Source organism: Euprymna scolopes, chromosome 15 (assembly GCF_053919585.1).
Source record: "Euprymna scolopes isolate OS-2025 chromosome 15, ASM5391958v1, whole genome shotgun sequence".
In the NCBI taxonomy this organism is placed as follows: domain Eukaryota; kingdom Metazoa; phylum Mollusca; class Cephalopoda; order Sepiida; family Sepiolidae; genus Euprymna; species Euprymna scolopes.
In genome coordinates, this window is record NC_136496.1 from 131,788,465 (window position 1) to 131,807,883 (window position 19,419).

Below are 19,419 nucleotides of genomic sequence, written 5' to 3' on the forward strand. Positions count from 1 at the left end.
GTGGGAATTTTGTAACTTGGATTACTTAGGGGGACGATTCAATTAGAACTTGTTCACATTGGACTCTTTTTTTTTTTTTTTTTTCATAGGCATCACCACATTATCAAGGCCAAGAGGCCACTCAAGGATAAGGGTTAAAGAGTGTACATTAGAAATTGGACAATATAATAATCATTAGTAATGAAACTTTGTTAAATTTGATAATTATATGGAACGGCTCATCAAGAACTTATTTACGTTAGACTTGAAGACAACCATATTGTAGTCAGCCGGAAAGCAGGAAAACGGAAGACAATTCCACAGGCGTGCAGTTCTAATAAAAAAGCTTTGTTCATGGAATCTACGTTTAGGTTTAGGCACAGATAAAGAGTGGGGGGAATTATTGATAGTGTTTACAGCTAGACGAGTGTTTCTTGTGAAAGTTTTGCGAGGGGGGACCATAGATTGAAGCTCAGTCGAACACTTTCCATGAAAATAACGATACATCAGAGACAGACTCGCAACATCTCTTCTGTGAGATAGAGGTTGCAAGGAAGAGAAAAGGGCATCTCCTACGAGGCTACGAAGTCTATTTTGAACTCTATCAAGGCAGGACAAGTCCTTTCTAGCAGCTCCTGCCCAGAGGTGGCAACAGTATTCCATCCTTGGACGTACCTGGCTCTTATATAGATAGAGAATTGCATCAGCAGTGAGATATCTACCGGATCGATAGAAAGATCCCACCATTTTTCCAGCGGCCTTGGCAACAGATTTGATGTACGTGTTCCATTTAAGATCAGGAGTAATGGTCAAGCCCAGAAGCTTGTCAAAACTTGAGGCCTTCTGAAGACGAGAGCCATTCATTTCAATTGATGCCAGATGGGGATTGTAGGATGTTTAGTTTTGATATAAGTGGCTTCAAGATTTTTTTAATCTTTTGATGTTGGTACAATATTAAAGATATCTGTATGATTCTGAGGCTGAAAAGTGAGAACTTAAGTAAAATGTTAATTTGAAACAGAATTTGGAATGAAAATATTTTTTTAAGTCATAGTTACTTCTAAATTGCAAAATGCTAAGTCAGGGTCAGACAGAATAGAAATAGAGATTTTCAATGTCTACTTTCAAGGACGTTTTGACGTTTTTCAGGGCCTTCTCCAGACAAAATTAAAGTTTTCAAAACAAAATTTAATATATAAACAATGATATAATAAACTAAAAAACTTCATAATTGACACCAGGAGAAGTCATTTTCATTTACATACAAAACCATATGCCTGCTGACAATCATATTTACATTCCCTGGCCAACCAAGTATGATTAAATGTTATTTCCCTCATTGTAGATTGATCTACGCTGTGTTTGTTTTACTTTTAAATTTTGAATTTCCGGTATTATGGATACAAGAGTAAAATCCCTTTTTCACAAAACTACCCACTGTTATTATATGGAAAACATCAGATAGTTTCATGATGAAGGGACGTAACTCTTGTATCCACAATAATATGATGTAATTTCAGAACAATGTATTTTGATTTTATTTTCAGTATTTAAAAAAAATATTTTAATGGTATTTTTTATTAATACTTAAATAATAATTTAATAGTATTTATTTCAATTTCATTTTTAATATTTTGACACAAATTTTTACTGGCATAAAGAATATGATTTTCAAGGCATTTTTAAGATATTTTCCATATTTTCAAGAATTTTTCAAAGTAATAATAGAAATAAAAACTTTTCGAGGCAAAAGTCAAAATTCAAAGATTTTTCAAGTCTGTGCGAACCCTGTAAATGTTGCCAGAAATTACTTTTTCAAATAACAAAAATTTTGTATTTAAAAATAGCTATTATTATAGGGTGATAAATCCCCCACTCAAAAAAAATTCACTTAAAGAGTCATTAGTAAAATTCACAATCCTTTCTGCAGTCCAACCATAGTTATTAGATAAACTTAAATGTAGTACCTGACTTGTCCACCAAGTTTCAACCATGAATGTCAGTCTTTGTCATTCAATTAAAAATTTGATGATTTTAGAAATGTAATTCTGAATGGATTTCAAACTCAACGTACTATAACAACCACTTTGAGCTTGGAAGAGCATAATTTTTTAAAGTCACATGGAGCAAGATCAGATGAATAAGGTGGTTGTTCCAGTATAATTCTTCTCCGCCAGGAACTGGCAGATGTTCAAGGTATTATAAACAAGTGCATTGATGAAATAATGGTAAAAGTGTCCCCTGCATACCATCAAACACTGGAAAAGCAAAACCTTTGACATCCATGATTGAAACTTAATGGACAAGTCAAACATTGAAGTTAATTTCTATCAAATATGACTGGATGGCATAAAAGATTGTGAATTTTATCAATGATTAGCATAAATATTATATTTTCATTCATACAGAAACTGAGACATGTGCATGCAAGTATTGTTTTTTCTAAACAGTTCACTTCTTGTAAGTAAAAAAAAAAATGAGCTAAAACCAAAACCTAAAAATAGTGGGTCAAGTATGATAACCATTAGGCCAGCTTGACAATTTTTAAAAAGTGTTTTCAAACTTACCTATTCTTAACATAATGAATCTGTCATGTGATTCATGTATGTGCATTTGTGAAACAGCAAACATAAAAATCTGATTGCCTCCACTTACCAATTTTTCAATTTTGACCCCTTAGCAGTCTGGATGCAAACCAATTAAAAAGTTTTCCACATGTCTGAATATCCTATATACCAAATTTCAAGTTTATAGATAAATATTTCATTGAGTATATATGTCTTCGCACACACACATTCTCACTTTTATATATATATATAGATTTTATGGAAGGAATTTTTTTTAGGTGGTCAAGGGCTCACAGTGTATAATTTTTAGTTGAGAAAAAAATGAACGTGTTGTCAGAGGTTTTTAAATATTTAAGTTGAACAAAGGAAATTCATGTTGTAAAATGTTGCATCTCACCTGTTGAAGAGAATGTGGAGTTGGAGATAACATCTTCCAAAGGAGATGGACTTGTTGCTGCGTGTAAAACAAAGAACTCGGAGTGAAATGTAAAATGCTGTCAATGGGAGCGTCTTCCTTAAAAGACAAAAAAAAATCATTTTTTTTAAAATAAATATTTTATGCAAGATCATCATTATCATCATCATCATATCCGGTTGCACATCTGTGTTACATGATGGCATGTGTTGGACAGCTTTTAGAAATCGACTTACAAATTAAAGCTTTATTTTTCTCTCAAATACATTCTTACCACTTCCTCCCGTGTCTTCCTTGGCTTTTCCCTGCAAACTGACCCTGCTACCTCAATTGTTCTACACTTATTAACCCCAAAACTCATCCATCCTTTTAATATGACTATACTAACAAAGTCTCCTGTTCTACACACATCTCCATATCTGTTCAAGTTTAATTTTCCTCTGAAATCATTTGATTTAAGCCTGTTTTTAACACTCATATTACACATCAATTCTACCATTCCTAAATCATTTCTTTGAAAGATTGGCAAGGGTGGGGAGCATAGATCGGAGCTCAGATGAGCACTTGCTATGAAAATAATGATAGCGCAGAAACAAAGCTTACAATGTCTCTTCTGTGGGAAAGAGATTGCAGAGGACAGAAAAGGGCATCAGTTGTCCAACACATACCGGTATGTAAAGGGGATGTCATGTAGACAGTGACGCTAAGCATCCTCCCTTTTATAGTTATGCCTATCCTAAAGAACCCATCATACATTCTATTCTGACTCATATTTTTTACAAGATTTGAGAATGCCTAATGTGGAATTATTGTGAATTGTTGGTGTCAGTTGAAGAGTTGAAAATAAAAAGTGCTTGTGTGTGAATGAGAGTGCATAGTTTTAAAAATAATCAACCAAAAATGAAATACTCTCCAGCAACGCCGAATCGATACAGGTAGTTTTTAATACAGTTATTTGCATAACCCATGTTTTAAATATTCACAAAATGTCAAACTGCATGTAATAGTTCATAATAGCATAAAGTAAGTTTGCATAATAGAAACAAATATGTAAGATGATTTTTTTTCTGTAGTTGTAATTCACAAATAAATAGAACCGGGGGGGGGGGCAGGGTTGATGTGGCAGCTATCAGTTGAGGATGTTCTCCAACCTCTAATTCTTAAGCATTTATTGTGAATTGTTAGCATGAGTTGGAAAGTCGTTTGACAAAGACAAAAGATCTCCACTGTGGAGTTAGCTGTGTCTATGTTCATCTGACTTAGCTGGTTTGAAACGAAGAAGAAAATAGGATCACCAGGTTCCAAATAAAATATCAACATATTTTCTACAGAAACATAAACATGTAAGGCAAGTTTGCTTAGCAGAAAATAATGAGTCCTGGAGTTCCATCTTGTCTTCCTGTTATTTCGCAAAGAATGAAAGCATGTTTTTAGCATCTTATCTTTATGACATCTTGTTCAAGAAATGAATGCTATATTCCAATCAACAAGATGTGCAGAAATAAAAATGGTTGAAAGTCACACTAATGTACAGAAGTATTCAGATTGCCCAGTATATTTCTATATGAGTTTTAACATGTCTGTTTTCGCCACCCAAACTCCAACTAATGATCCTGCAAAAGATTGCATTTACATTCAAAAGAAATAGATGTTCATTATATAATGGATTCAGATAGAGGTCACCATAAAAATGACTTGTAAAACTTACACGCTAGTAGAGCAAAATGGACTGCTATGATTCAAGCGATTTCAATTTGCATTCTTCATAATGGAAGCTGGTAAGTTTTCGTTTTGAAATGAATTAAAAAATTGAATATTCTATACTTACCTTTTTGGAGGAGACAATGCCTTGTTCTAAAAATGAAACTTGTTCCAAAATTGGTTTGGGTTTCTCTGAGTGACAAACTGAGAAAAAATAAAAGTGTAAAAAAAGTCAAACACATGTTGTAAATATAGCTGTAAATCTTAGAGCAAATTAAATAACGAATGCAGTTACTCCCCTTGAATAAGAACTCTTCAGTACAGAAGCAATCACATATGATTGCTAACATGCCTAGTTTAGACAATAATTACTTTTAAGGAAAATCTGTATTTTCTTGAGATTTCTTTGGAGAAGTTGGCAATTTTTGTTTCTTCTGCTTGCTGCTATTTGACATGTTTCATTGATTGATTTTGGATGCTTTCATGTAATTTTGCGAAGAGAGGTAGTCGTTATCTATATATATAAAAGCAAAAATGTATGTATGTATGTATGTATGTGTGTATGTTTGGATGTCTGCTAAAAAGTTTCGACAGACACGACGAAAATTCACAAATTTGGTCTCATATGAAAGCCCCATCCTTCATCCGACAAATATCGAAAAATTGGCCAAAAACATTAATTTGTTCACCCTGAAATCAACACTTTTCTACAGGGGGTAGGGCAGCAAATGACGAGATCGGTTGTATGCATGCGTCAGACGACGTCATAACCTGATTTAGTTTAAATATTTGAAGAACTGACACAATTTCATGTACGTTAGCTCAGTTGGTTAGAGCGTTTGGTTATTATTTAAACATTTTGGGTTCAAATCGTGGTGTGAGATGTCTTCTTTTTTTTTTTTTTTTTGATTTTTTAAATTTTAATATTGAAGCTGGGTTATTTAAGCCATTTTTCACGTAACGTTTTTTTTTCTGTTTTTTTTTTTTTACTTCGCTTATTCTTAGGTTTTCATTAACACCCCCCACTCCGACTGACCACACCCACCTAAAAACACCCGGGTACCCACCGATTTTTTAAATTTTAATATTGAAACAGGCTTATTTAAGCCATTTTTCACATGTTTTTTTTTTTGGTTTTTATTTTTCAGAAGTTTTAACATTCGTTTTTCTGTTTTTTTTTTTTGTTCTTCCGATTTTTACATTCAACATCGTTCGTGTGCCTTACGTTAGTTTTTTTTTTGTGTTTGTTTTTACTTCGGTTATTCTTATGTTTTGATTAACCCCTCCGCTAGTGTAATTATATAGGCAATTTTAGATGTTTTCTTTCTATGCTTTGTGCCAGTCTACTGAATATTGTTTGGAAACATGCGTACAAATAAGCTTGGTGAATATTTACTTCTGAAACTTGATTTAAATACCATTTTACATCCATAAACTTTCTTTCTCTCCTTCTCTCTCTCTCTCTCTATATATATATATAGATAGATAGATAGATAGATAGATAGATAGATAGATAGATAGATAGAGAGAGAGAGAGAGAGAGAGAGAGTGTGTGCAAGATATTTGAGGGCACTTATATTTTTATAATTTAAATTAAAAATATCTTAATGTTATTTTGCTTTCAGAAGATCCCATGGCAGAAACTACTATGACTAATGAAATTAAAATACACACTGTAATAGTATTTATAAAAACAAAACACGACAATTGAGAAATTGCAAGATTTCTAAGTTGCCAGTGATGATTTTTGGTATTGTTAGCAGTGAATGGCACATCATGCCTCATTTTTTTTTCCAGAGTGCCTTTGCATCATTGCAGATACCTATGTCAAGACTCTTCAAACCTTGGAACCTTGGATAGGCAATGTAACTAACAGAAGAACCTATGTCTTCCAACAAGATTCGGCACCATCAATTCTGGATTATAGAGAGCCCTCAAAACCCAGGATTGGATGACTGAGAATTTTCATGATTATGTCACGCCAAACTTATGGCCTTCTAACTCACCAGACCTTAATCCTTTGGATGATTACATGTGGAATGTTATTGAAAAGGAAGTTAATAAGCATCCTCATCACACCAAATCTGATGGAAGCAACAAACCAAGCAATGGAGGACATAAAGACTACCTGATCAAAGCTTGAAGTCCCTTTCAACTTCAATTTTGGTGATAGAAGCTGAAGGAGGATACCAGTATCAAATAGGTGACCATTATGGAATACTATGCACTGTATGTGGGAGGATGAGGAAATCTCCTGGCACAAAATTCAGCAAATTTCCAAATTTCAGTAAAGACAGAGAAAAGTAAAGTTACAAAGTTATTGAAAGTAAACCTAAGATCCACTTTCTACTTTCCATGAAGAATGGTAGATGATGGTTTACGTTGAAAAAACAAAATATCAAATTGCACAGGAAAACATAGAACTCAAGTAATTTACTATCAAACAGACACATCATAGTTCAGCTTAGCAGACTGGAAAAGGATGTGCCCTGATTTGACTGAAAGCTATAATGCATCATCCTTCAATAACGCATCATCCTTCAATAACGCATCATCCTTCAATAACGCATCATCCTTCAATAACGCATCATCCTTCAATAACGCATCATTCTTCAATAACGCATTATCCTTCAATAATGCATCATCCTTCAATAGCGCATCATCCTTCAATAACGCATCATCCTTCAATAACGCATCATCCTTCAATAACGCATCATCCTTCAATAATGCATCATCCTTCAATAACGCATCATCCTTCAATAACGCATCATCCTTCAATAACGCATCATTCTTCAATAACGCATCATCCTTCAATAACGCATCATTCTTCAATAACGTATCATCCTTCAAAAAGAAAAACAACAAATCGTCAAGTTACTTCCCTTGCATTTAAGAAAGGAGAGAGATTTATGCTTGAAGTGAGCGATCGTTCATAGCAGTCTGGGAGATAAACAAAAAGTTCACAGGTTATCATTTCGCATTTGATCTGTAGATTAACTTGATTAAATCTGTTAAGTTTTTGGTTCATTGATTATTTTTGCTTTGGTATTAAACTGATAAAAGTGATTATTATCAGATGTAATGAAATCAAAGAAGATAACTACATCAGCTTATTATACCGTGGTGAACTTTTATTTGCATTAAGGATGTGATCATTTGCTTGTTGTCTTTGTCCAAATTCAGTGCTCGAGTTCAACACTAGCCATAGTGTCAATTATGTTGTTTTGGTCATTAACAATGTTTTCAAATTATTCAAATTCTTTGGACTATGTTCTCGTCTCAAGTGTTTTTATAACATTTCAGTCGATGTAACCTCCAACATTTAGGTGTATCTTATCAAACTTGGAAATCTTTCTGTTGAATTCCGCTGTACAGAATTTCAAACAGTATCCTTGTTTAATCTATGGGGATAGTACGCCATTATTATGTCAGCTATGACGGAGCAGAAGTCCTAAGTAATTTGCAATTGTATTTTGAGTGTCATCCGCACTGACGATTGAACATTCAACATGCAGCGGAGTGTAACTGAACTTTAACAAGTCCTTTATCACTATGTCATGTGTATTTGCAATGTTTATTTTCAGAAGTTACAATGATTCTTGGTTTCTCAACCAAACAAAATACTTGCAATCAGAACCAACATCTCTTACCAAACATAAAATGTCTGTCACCTTTGGCTGCAAAGGCTCATCTGTCCCCAAGATTAAAACAAGACAAGAAACATCGCTCTGCCTATCTTTCTCTGAATATGTATACACAGTTATCAATGAAATCACTTGAGATTTATCAGTTGTTAATCTATGGACAGAAAAACTGATTCACCAGGATGTCTATTATCTGGAGTAGATATAAATTCTGTTAGAACCTTAAGTGGTTAACATTGAACCTTGTCTTTAAGAAACAATTACTTTTTTCAAAATGAAATCTCATTTTCTAGGTGGCCAAATTTAGAGTCAGGTATTTTTTCCTATCACATGTCGGCCATCTGTGAGATTTTATGATCTGACCACAAATACAAAAATAAAAGATTCTTTAACTTACCTTCTATTAAATTTAAATTCTTATCAAAACCTCTGACAGGACAAGAACTCATGTCGTTCGAGTCAAGGAAACTGCGTAAATCCATGAGTAAAGCAGAGCCTATTTCATCAGCATTAGTTTTGGAAACATCATCTTCCTTTTCTAAATGTCGATAGGTCGAATCAGCAGCAGCTTCAAGCAACCTGCTGATACAAGAAAACTTTGCATCTGGGTTGTTGAGCATTAAAGATTTGGAATTTATATCAATGAGAGTATCTATGTTCAGGAAGCGTTGTATGTCGTCGTCCAACTGCCCTTCAGTAGGAATGATTCCAACAACAGAATAACTGAGAAAAATAAAAACAGTAACCACAAAAATATATTAGATATTTTCTTACAAGTTAAAAAAGAAATATAATTGAAAAAATATTTTTTAATTACCTAAAAATCATAAAATAGAGAAAACAAATTATTTATAAGATGATGAAAGTTCTGTTAAAATTGAATGTCATTTATGTTAAAATTTTTTCTATCTAATTTACATATGTGATTTTGGTGTGCATAGATTAGTGTTGGGACGATTCCTAATTTTTATACGATTCCGATTCCAGGAAAATATTGATTAACGATTCCGATACCAAGTACGATTCCGATTCTGATTCCTAGGGAATTATTGTTTTGAAATATACCAGGTAGTTTTATACTTATGTCGGTAGTTCCCAAATATGTTCCCTAACTTTGGAAGAGATATTTATGTCTACACCGTCGTGTTTTGGTTTACATAAATTATTATAGAGTAAACTAAACGGAAAAATTAGCAAAATTTATTTTAGAGAAAACTTATTTTACTTAATTGGAATACAGAAAAAAAACTCAAAGAAAATTGAATTTATCCTTCAGAGAAAAAACAAATAAAATAGAATTTATATAACAGAACAAAAACAAGAAAATTAGAGAATAAATACACACGATTCATTATTTTGGTCCTCATAATTAACAGATTTAATGAATTAAATAAAAAAAAATATAGCGAAAGAGAAAGAAAATATATACTAATTAAATATAAAAAAGATAAATATTTAATTTAATAATTTATAAATGAACGTGCGTAATGAAAAAAAAACAATATACCACGTAACATGGCGCCGTAGATACAAAATAACCTTTCCAAAGTTAACGACCATATATGAGAAATACCATTAATCGAAAGTTTTTGGTGTTTTATACCAAAAGGTAGGTATAGCGGAAAGTTACAATTAAAGGAATTTTAAAAACGATTTTTTGTTTGGCTATTGATTGTATTTGTGACGGCAGTTCTTCAGACCTCCATAATTCACAAGGAGTAGTTAACAACTATTATTTTTTCTTACTTTTTCATTGCTTTTACACGTTGTTTCTAACGTGAAGAATAAGTTTAGCCAAACTAATTTTGAAATAGGGTATATCAAAAGAACACATATAAAAATGATACCACTATAAAAAACAAATGAAATACTAGATAAAATTGAGCAAACATAATTACCAAAATTAAAGAAAAAGATAAAAATAAAAAAAATAAAAAAATGGTTAAGTTTGTTGAGTGAAATGAATTAATGAAAGAAAATTAATTGAACTAATAGAAATGTTAAATTAAAAAAATGTCACATTTCAATATTTTTTTAATAATTAAATTCTCAGGGTTGTCGAAATTAAAAATTAAGTGATTTTTTTATTAGACTTCTTTCGAAGCTTGTTACCTTGAAAAATACATTTAAAACCCTGTTTTTTTTTTAAATAAATTGAAAAATAAACGCAATTAAAAAAAATTTAATTGATAATTGAAACTTTAAAAACATATTAAACATTGAAAAATTACTTATCTCACAAATTAACGTCCAATAAAGTAGATCCAGTCTTCATACAGGAATTCGGTTATAATAAATATATCTTTCCCAAATTTAAAAATTAAATCTTTTTTTTTTTTTTTTTTTTTGAGAGAGAGAGAGAGAGAGAGTGCTTTAAGATCGCCAGGGAGTGCCGCCTAAAATTTTAAAGAAGTAAATTTTAGGAGTTTAGTGCCTTTCAAATACGGTTATCATAATTTATTATCATCATTTAATTTCCTTTTTTTCCTCCCCCCACACCTTTCCACGTGGTTCAGTAGTTAACCAGTGCTCCTGTTGCTGTCAATCAGCTATCTTTCCCTAAGTTTTAATTTCTAGTTAAAAGAATTTTTCATGAATAGAATCAGCATTTTTAAAAATTATTTTTTTAGTTGTATATATTGTATTTACTCTTTGAAGTTAAGGAGGGTTAAAAAAATTCATGACACCTAGATGGTAACGTAGGCAAAAAAAAAAGACACTGCGATTTCGACCCTCACTAATAAAACTGCTCTGAGTGACTAGTTGGTAATTTTTTGTTCCTTTTCTTTTTATTTTGCTCCTCCAATTTATTTGGATGCTTCATAGTTAAATGTTTTAACATGTTGGTTGTGGTCATGTTAGATGGTTTTATTCCTTGCGATATTTTAATTTGACAGACTTTGCAAATGGCTTTCAACTCATCATCTTCATCAACTTCAACAAGTTTCCATGCAAGACTTTTTTTGGACTTTGGGCCTTATTAGAAAATTCAGTTTATCTGTAAACAAATAATTTACTATTAAATTTTGTTTTAAAGCTAGTCAGTTATTTGGATAATTAATTGAAAATAATCCGCTAAAAAAGACAAAAAGAAAAAATATAAAGGGATGGGGCGGTAAATTGTACCAACCGGTAGTTAACAAAAAAAACTTATAGAATTTAATTTTTGAAACCAATGTATAAAAGTTTACATAATGAAATGCAAATATGCATTTTCTTTTGAATTTTGTTTTTTGGTTGATGGTGTTCAATTCACACATGGTTGATGCGGTTCAATATTGCTAAACTATAAGTCTTAAGTAAAATTCTATTTATAAATACTTTTTTAAAATGAAATTATTTAATTAATCGTAAATATTATTTTGACATAAAAATTAATTGATTACAAAACCTTTTAAAAATATATATATTAATTTCTTTTTCGTTCGGCAAAAAACTGCGCAAAACACTTTTAATTTTCAATTTAAAATTCTAGAAAAAAGATTATATTATTCTGCTTTTAATATAATCAAATTCAGGGTTTTATCTTTCTGGAGAAAAAAAAATAAATAATGGATTTTATTTCAATGAAATTAAAAAAAAACTTGACTGAATTGAATTAATGACCCTTAAATTAACGAAGGGGTTATTTAATAACTTTAGGTTTGGAAGAGATATGTATGGGGTCGATTTTTTTGAAACTTCAAAAAAAGCCGACTACTGTCAAAACTTTGCGAAATAATACGTGATCAATTTCATTTTAGAGATATTTCTTTCAAAAGCCTTCTTTTAAAAAAAGAAAAAAAAGTATATTGTTCTATTAAACCTTTTACTGTTTAAATAATTTGACTTTGCTCGTTTTATTTTAAGAAAATATAAGTTGAAAAAGCATTTTCATTCAGTATTAGAAGATTTGTCAGTAAAAAAAAAACAGTCACCAAAAAGATAAGCGTTTTTTTTTTAATTTTTACTGGCAATGTAGAGCCCTGCATACTTCTTTTCAAGTTAACTCTTTTGTAGTTTTGATCACAATAGATCTGAATGAATGAACTTTGTAAGGGAGGGGCACTAAGCATTGCCCTGTTAATAATGAATTTCTTTGGTTTCTTTTTATAACATGCTACATTTCTCTCTTGTGGTTAGAAATATCAGGAATTTTTTTCTTTTTTTCAACATCAGACTAAAAGAATCGTAATGAAGGAATCGGAAAATTAAGGTATTTTTTAACGATGCGATTCCGCTTCCGATACCTCCCAAAATACACGATTCTTACGATTAACGATTCTGATTCCGATTAATCGTCCCACCACTAGTATAGATATTCGTCTGTAAATTAGATGGCCGTGTTGAGAACAGAAAATCATCCTTTCTGTAGATGCTCATAGAGACATTAAGAAATATTAGAGACTGAACCAACATTGAGGACAAGAGAATAGATAGCCAAGAGAAATGGATGACTGGTTCTCTTATATATTATAAATTATGCCGAAATAGAACAATTAAAACAGAACTGTTTTCAAATATAACTCAATCCCAGAACTAAAGTATAGTTTAGCTCATATTTTGTGTTATTAAAGTATAGTTGGAAGTCATTCATGAAACGTTTAACTTCAACATGAGACAAGTTTGGTTGTTTTGTTTTACAGTATATTAATCCTTTTTGAGTTATTTGATGAAAAATTCACTAATTTTGGAGAAGTTTTTATGCTTCAAATATCTATTCATAGTGTTTGATTTGGTGTTTGTTTTTGATTTTGCAGAACATGATTGAGTTTTGCAAAGGGAAAGAAAAAAACAATAACATCAATAAAGATTTAAGGGTTAGAGAGACCAGACAAGTGTGAAATTATTTTTTAATAAATATTGCTATTTATTAAAAATAAAATTGATTTTTTTTTTCTCTTTTCAAATTTTCGAATAGTAGAATATTTATCTTCAGGAAATTGGAAAGTTGTTCTTTTGTTTTTTCTTCTTCTTTCATCAATGTTTGGTGCATTTTAGGCCAGGAAGACTATATCTTCACACAGGCCTGATCTAATAGTACCACTCCACAAAAGACAAGGAAACATAAAATAATAAGAATAATAATAAGAAATCGAAGAGAAAAAAAGAGAGAGACAGTAAGTAAAATTAAGCTACTTTGAATCTGTCTTTATTTTTTTTATATATTGAACTGGTTTTGTGAACTAATTTTTGACTGATTCAAACAATTTAATCTGAACTCAATAGATGACTCAGCAGGTCATATTTTATAAGTCTGTATATTATACTCACCCATTAGAATGAAGTAAATTAACAATGTGTGACAATAATAGTAGAGCACGTGTTTGCGACAGATCATGGATCCTATTGTGGGAATACAAATGAGCACAGTTGAGTAGAATTCTATGAGCCTTTGCAAGGGAGGTAACTCCATAGCCTTGTCCTTGCTTCTTAACTTTACGGAGCACATGTTGAAAGGCCTTGGTACGATTCCAATGGAAAACTGCAGCATTGTCCTTGTTTGGTTCAGCACACGTGAATGGAATTGGCCAATCTTTCGTTCTAGTTTCTATCTCGGATAGAACTTCAGTCCAAACCTATAAAAAAACAATCAAAATATTTATATTAGATTTCTCAAATCAAAATTCTATTTTCACCATATCTAACATTTATTGTGGCACATAGCTCTTTACAAAACAAAAACAACGATGACAAAATTTATTTTTGTAGAACAATTAACCACCGAATTATGACTGTTCCAAATTTGTTTTAAAATTAGAAAATTGTGTTTGCTATTGGTTCAGCCGTTAAATTTTAGTGTACAACTAAAAATGCAGGCTTTGAATGAGTAAAAAATTCTTACAAATGTAAATCTTATTCATGAAAAAAAACTAAAACAAAAAAACATACAAAAATGAGATTAAAGTGAAACTTTTATTGTTCATATAAATTTAATTGCAACAGCTAATACATTGAATCTTCTTAATATGATTCAGAAGAGTAAAAATAAAGCAAACATTTTTCTTTCAATAAGAAATCAATAAAAAGCAGATTTGGAAACATTTCCACAGACAAAAACACAATTTGTTAATAGGGCAAACATTTCATTCACTAGTTTGCAACTTGGATTTTTGTTTAATGAAATAAAATTAAAACCTATTATTATGTCCACCAATCCTGATGTGTAGGCCGTTTTTCTTTAAGGTGGATTGCTTTTATATGCATAGAAATACACAATTTTATGCACACTAAGTTGAAAAATAACGTTGAAAGAAATTGTTCATTATTGAAAATAGTAACCCAACTTAAAATAACCTGAAAAATAAATGAATAAAAAAAAATAAATAAAAAAAACTATTAATGGCATAAGAGAAAGAATTAAATTTTGTTGACATCTAAATGTTATAAAAATACATAAACTTTTAAGCTAAAATCACTAGTGGATCTAAATTTTCTAGGAAAAATAATCTTTGATAACTGAAAAATGTTTTAGATATATTTGTTTTTGAAAACCAATTTCTACAAACACTCATATTGAAATACTCATAGATTGAAAATTGAATATATTGAAATACTCATAGATTGAAAATTGAATATATTGAAATACTCATAGATTGAAAATTGAATATATTGAAATACTCATAGATTGAAAATTGAATATATTGAAATACTCATAGATTGAAAATTGAATATATTGAAATACTCATAGATTGAAAATTGAATATATTGAAATACTCATACATTGAACATTGATAACCCCCTAAATATTCATACACTAATATAATGGCTCATCCCCTCAAATAGTCATATATTCAAAATGATTCTTCTTTGTTACTGTAGCAAAATTCGAAAACTGAATTTCAAATGAAATCAATGGTACCAACCGAATGGTCATGTCACAGTAATATGCATATCCAAACAGTTACGAAAAATGATAAGGTAGAAAATTAATTATCAATGAAAACAATTTCCAAAGAAAATTAGTGAAAATTAAGTTTTGCTAAATAGGTCAAAGATTTCCAGTTTTCAGAAAAAATTTACCCCATTTTGTTGTGAATTAAACTTTCCAGTTTCTTTTTTCTAAGATTTAACATTTTTTTAATTTTTTTATTTATTTCTGAGATTTACTTCACGTGTGACTTCTTGTTTTGTTCTTTATGCATTAATCTTGAGCAATGGCAAAGCTCGAAATGATGGACTTTTGTCTCTACTTGACATGATCACAGACTTGGTTCGGATGACAGCTGATTATATAATGATCTTTGTACAATGGTGTCTGCCCATCTCCTCATCGGCCTTCTTATGGTTGTTTCCCGGCAACTTCTACTGCAAAGGTAGGTTTTGCAATCCTGTCGTTGGCCCTCAATACATATGCAAACCATCTGAGCCACCATTCCTTTATCTTACCCTTAATTAGTGCAATGCCTTAGTGTCTTTAGATATCGTAGTATAATGCCACATTATGGATTTCGTTTTTCGGACTCACTTCCTCATCTTCAGCGTTTTTTCCACTACGTTTCGGCCGTATCATCCTTCGGCCTTCTTCAGGTGTATCTCGAACTTGGGAACTGTTTTTTGGAATTTCGAACCCAACCCTCTATTGTTACAGGGGTACCATGTTCTCGTTCCATTCAGGCCGTCCCTGCTGCTACCGCTTAATGCTGTTGCGTCTATTGCTGTCATTGTGTTGTCACTGCCACTGCTTTCACTCAGGATTGAACTCAGCACCTTGGAGACTTGCAATGTCTGTTTCAACGTCTTAGTCGCCTCGGCCATGTGTCACTGGTTCAATCCTGAGCAAAAGCAGTGGCAGTGACAACACAATGGCAGCGACAGCAATAGACGCAGCAGCAACAGCATTAAGCGGTAGCAGCAGGGACGACCTGAATGGAACGAAAACATGGTACCCCTGTAACAATAGGGGGTTGGGTTCGAAATTTAAAAAAAAAAAAAAAAAAAAAAAAAAAAAACAGTTCCCGAGTTCGAGATACACCTGAAGAAGGCCGAAGGATGATACGGCCGAAACGTAGTGGAAAAACACCGAAGATGAGGAAATGAGTCCGAAAAACGAAATCCATAATGAAATCACCTCATCCCAGAACTATAGACAATTAATATGCCACATATTCAGCGTGGCATTTTGGTTTCCATAATAGCAAATCTTCGATCGTGGAGCTGCACTCAGCTGCAGTGCACATAGTTTCGTTTTGTATCGTTTTAATTGAAAACCATTAGCAAATACAGTTGATAATAAAGGTCTTAATAACAAAATAAAAAAAATATATAAATGAATTAAAATACTATAAAATTGTAATAAACACTATTTGTAAGCGACAATTTTAAATGTGATATTCGTTAAAAACAGACTGGTATCTATATATATATTTTTTCCGAACTAAAACTTGGAGCCAGAACTACGATTAAAACAACAGTTCGGTTCAAATTCTGTAAAAGTACTCATTATTTTTTATTATATTTTGAACAAACTTGAGATTATAATCTACAACACTATCGTACAGTTTGTACATGATCATCCGAATCCGACCAACGTTAAATCCTCTGTCAACAACTAGATTATTAAATGCATCGTAAAAAATCGAGAACGAAAACAATTAGTAACGCGGTCGCTTTTTGTTAGAGGAAACAAACTTTCGCTTGACACCGGTTGTAGTCGAATCAGGCTGCAGTGCACGAAAACCATTTAGGCCAAACACTGACTACTTTTTTAATCTCATGAAAAATGTAAACGATTAAAATTATAATGTTCCAGCAACCGCTGTTAAAAGAAAATCATAAAAACATTGAACAATTAACGAAATTTTCAACGTGTTTACCTTTGATGAAATATTTGCTATTCGCCCTCGAGGAACAAATGCATCACCATTTTGCAGATGTTTAACCCTCCTTTGTATAAAGAGATTCTTAATTACATCATTCTCTATTCCTTTTTCGAGAAGAAGATCACGCAACAGGGAACTGAGTCGAGTTAAATTGTCAATATCTGGCGACCACGTGCAATCCGCCATGATTATTCAAAAAGGGAGATAACTAAGTGACTAATTATCTCCCTTGTTGCACTATTTTGAAAATCAAATCAATCAATCAATTTTTTTTTTTTTTAATTTTAGATGACGATTGTCAATCGTCATCTCAATCGTCGATTCAAGTCTGAAGAGATATTAAAAAAAAAAAAAAATACTGACCCTATAACTAATGCTAAATCTAGTGGGAGAAGGTTAAACACTCAGATTTAAGTAGTAGAGTAAGTTATTTCAAATAATTAATTTCGCTTTAATGAAAACCCGAATGATGACCACCAACAGGCATGATCCCCCCCCCCAAAAAAAAATGACCATCTTTTTTTTTTTAAGTCTATATTCGCAGCTGGCTGCACTTATTTAAAAATGCTATTTGCAACTGACTTGTTTTTCTTTTCTTTTTTTATAGCATATTTGATCATGTTGTTTGTGTAGAGTGAAAATAATGAAATAGGTGTGTATGTGTGATTTAGCTATTTTTCAATTGATATTAGAAATCTTTGTTCAATTAGATCAAGAAAATACTAATTATTAACCCGGTATTTTGGACTAAGTTTTTATCACAGAATTCGTAAAAAAAAATAAAATAATATTAATAAAGATAATTATCCATTTTGTTGCACGAAAGTGATTTCTACAAGTAAAACTTTTATTGAATAGGTGCTAATTGACCATTTTTTCTTGTAGTACACCCATGTTGGATGTATTAGTATTTAAATAAAATTTTTAAACGTTTTAAGTTTTGAGTTTCATTTTTGATTTTGCGCGAGCCTTTTCTAGTCTCACACAAAAACACACGTTCACATTTGAAGTTATATTACTTGTCATATACATACGCGCACACAAACATATGCGCCCACGTCCACACACGTTCATATATTCACGTTCGCGTACATACACTCACATTCACGTGTATATACACACACGCTAACGTACACACATGTACTCACATACACGCACGCATGGACAACGTCACTTCCCCTTTCAAAGGAAATCCACACATGCGCAAAAGACCAGCGGAAACACCTATAAAAGCAAGAGCAATAAGCAGCTTCTCCCTTTTTTTAGGACCAGCTTTCGAGCTGTACGCGCGTGCCTCACACCACTTGCTACTATGTGGGGCAAAAAGCCAACAAACAGTACGTACACTTTATGCGCTTTCTCTCTCCATGATTGGATTGACTTTCTCACTCTATCTCCCCTTCGGCCTTGGTCCATCAACAGTCATGTGCGCGACGCTCTACTGAGCTTAACCCTCTCTTTCTACAGGCCGGCTTGCCACTTCGCGTTTCTCTATTGCATTCCCCTTTCCTTCCACATGCATAGTCGTCAACGGCTGAATGAACACGTGTACATCCAAGACTTTCATTTCTCAACAGAAAATAAATGACATGTTTATTGTATTCCAGCATTTGAGTTCTTTGTTTCCTTCATTCAATTCGTTTCATTATTTTTTCTTGTAGCGAGTTTAGGGTATTTTATATCCTAGTCTTCTACAATTTCTTTAAATTCTCTAATCATTTTATAATTTTATTTTATTACACCTTTTCAATTATGTAATGGTACTACTGCTGTTAATTTTTCTGTTTTTGTAAAACAATGAAGGATATAATCTCTAAACCAATTCACAAGTTGATACTTTTGCATTTATCAACCCGCAATTTCAACAAAATTACTTGGATGTGCCCAGCAGATGATAGAAAGAACTGGAAACGGTTGACAAGTAGTTTTCTCGATATTAAGACATTTATTTTTCCAATATATTACTTTATGAATTTCAGTGGTCATCACCATTCTTAACATAGATGGGGAGGGTGTAACAATTTGTGGTTTTGTAATAAGGTTTGCCCGCCCATTTTTGGTTATTCCTGTCATTTGCCAGGCACACCCGTGTAACTTTGTGGAAATTGCAGGTCAATAAATGCAGAAGCACCCACAAGTCTAATAAAACTTGTTTGATTGTTTAGGATTTTCACTTTTAAAGTGTTACTTATTTTATTTTTTCGATTTGTAAAAATTTATAATAGTTTTATCTCCTTTTCCATAAATTATATTTTCTTTTTATTTCTAAATGATTTTTTCAAGTAGTGATAGTAACTTTTTAAATAATGTGT

At 31.8% G+C, this 19,419-nt stretch overlaps 1 protein-coding gene across 3 annotated transcripts in view; it reads right to left on the minus strand.

Moving 5' to 3' along the window:
- Positions 1–17,319, minus strand: part of LOC145294151 (DALR anticodon-binding domain-containing protein 3-like) — a 33,738-nt gene extending 16,419 nt beyond the window's left edge. The window contains exons 1-5 of one of the 3 annotated variants that reach the window (XM_080141260.1): positions 17,102–17,319; positions 13,560–13,864; positions 8,704–9,029; positions 4,790–4,866; positions 2,944–3,000 (exon numbers count right to left, since the gene is read on the minus strand). In XM_080141260.1, the coding sequence (XP_079997386.1) occupies positions 2,944–3,000; positions 4,790–4,866; positions 8,704–9,029; positions 13,560–13,864; positions 17,102–17,293 (957 nt within the window). In that variant the 5' untranslated portion in view covers positions 17,294–17,319. Of the gene's footprint in view, positions 1–2,943; positions 3,061–4,789; positions 4,867–8,703; positions 9,030–13,559; positions 13,865–15,308; positions 15,865–17,101 lie in introns of those variants that run through there. The other 2 variants (XM_080141259.1, XM_080141261.1) reach the window with 2 other exon arrangements.
- Positions 17,320–19,419: the final 2,100 nt, after the last annotated feature.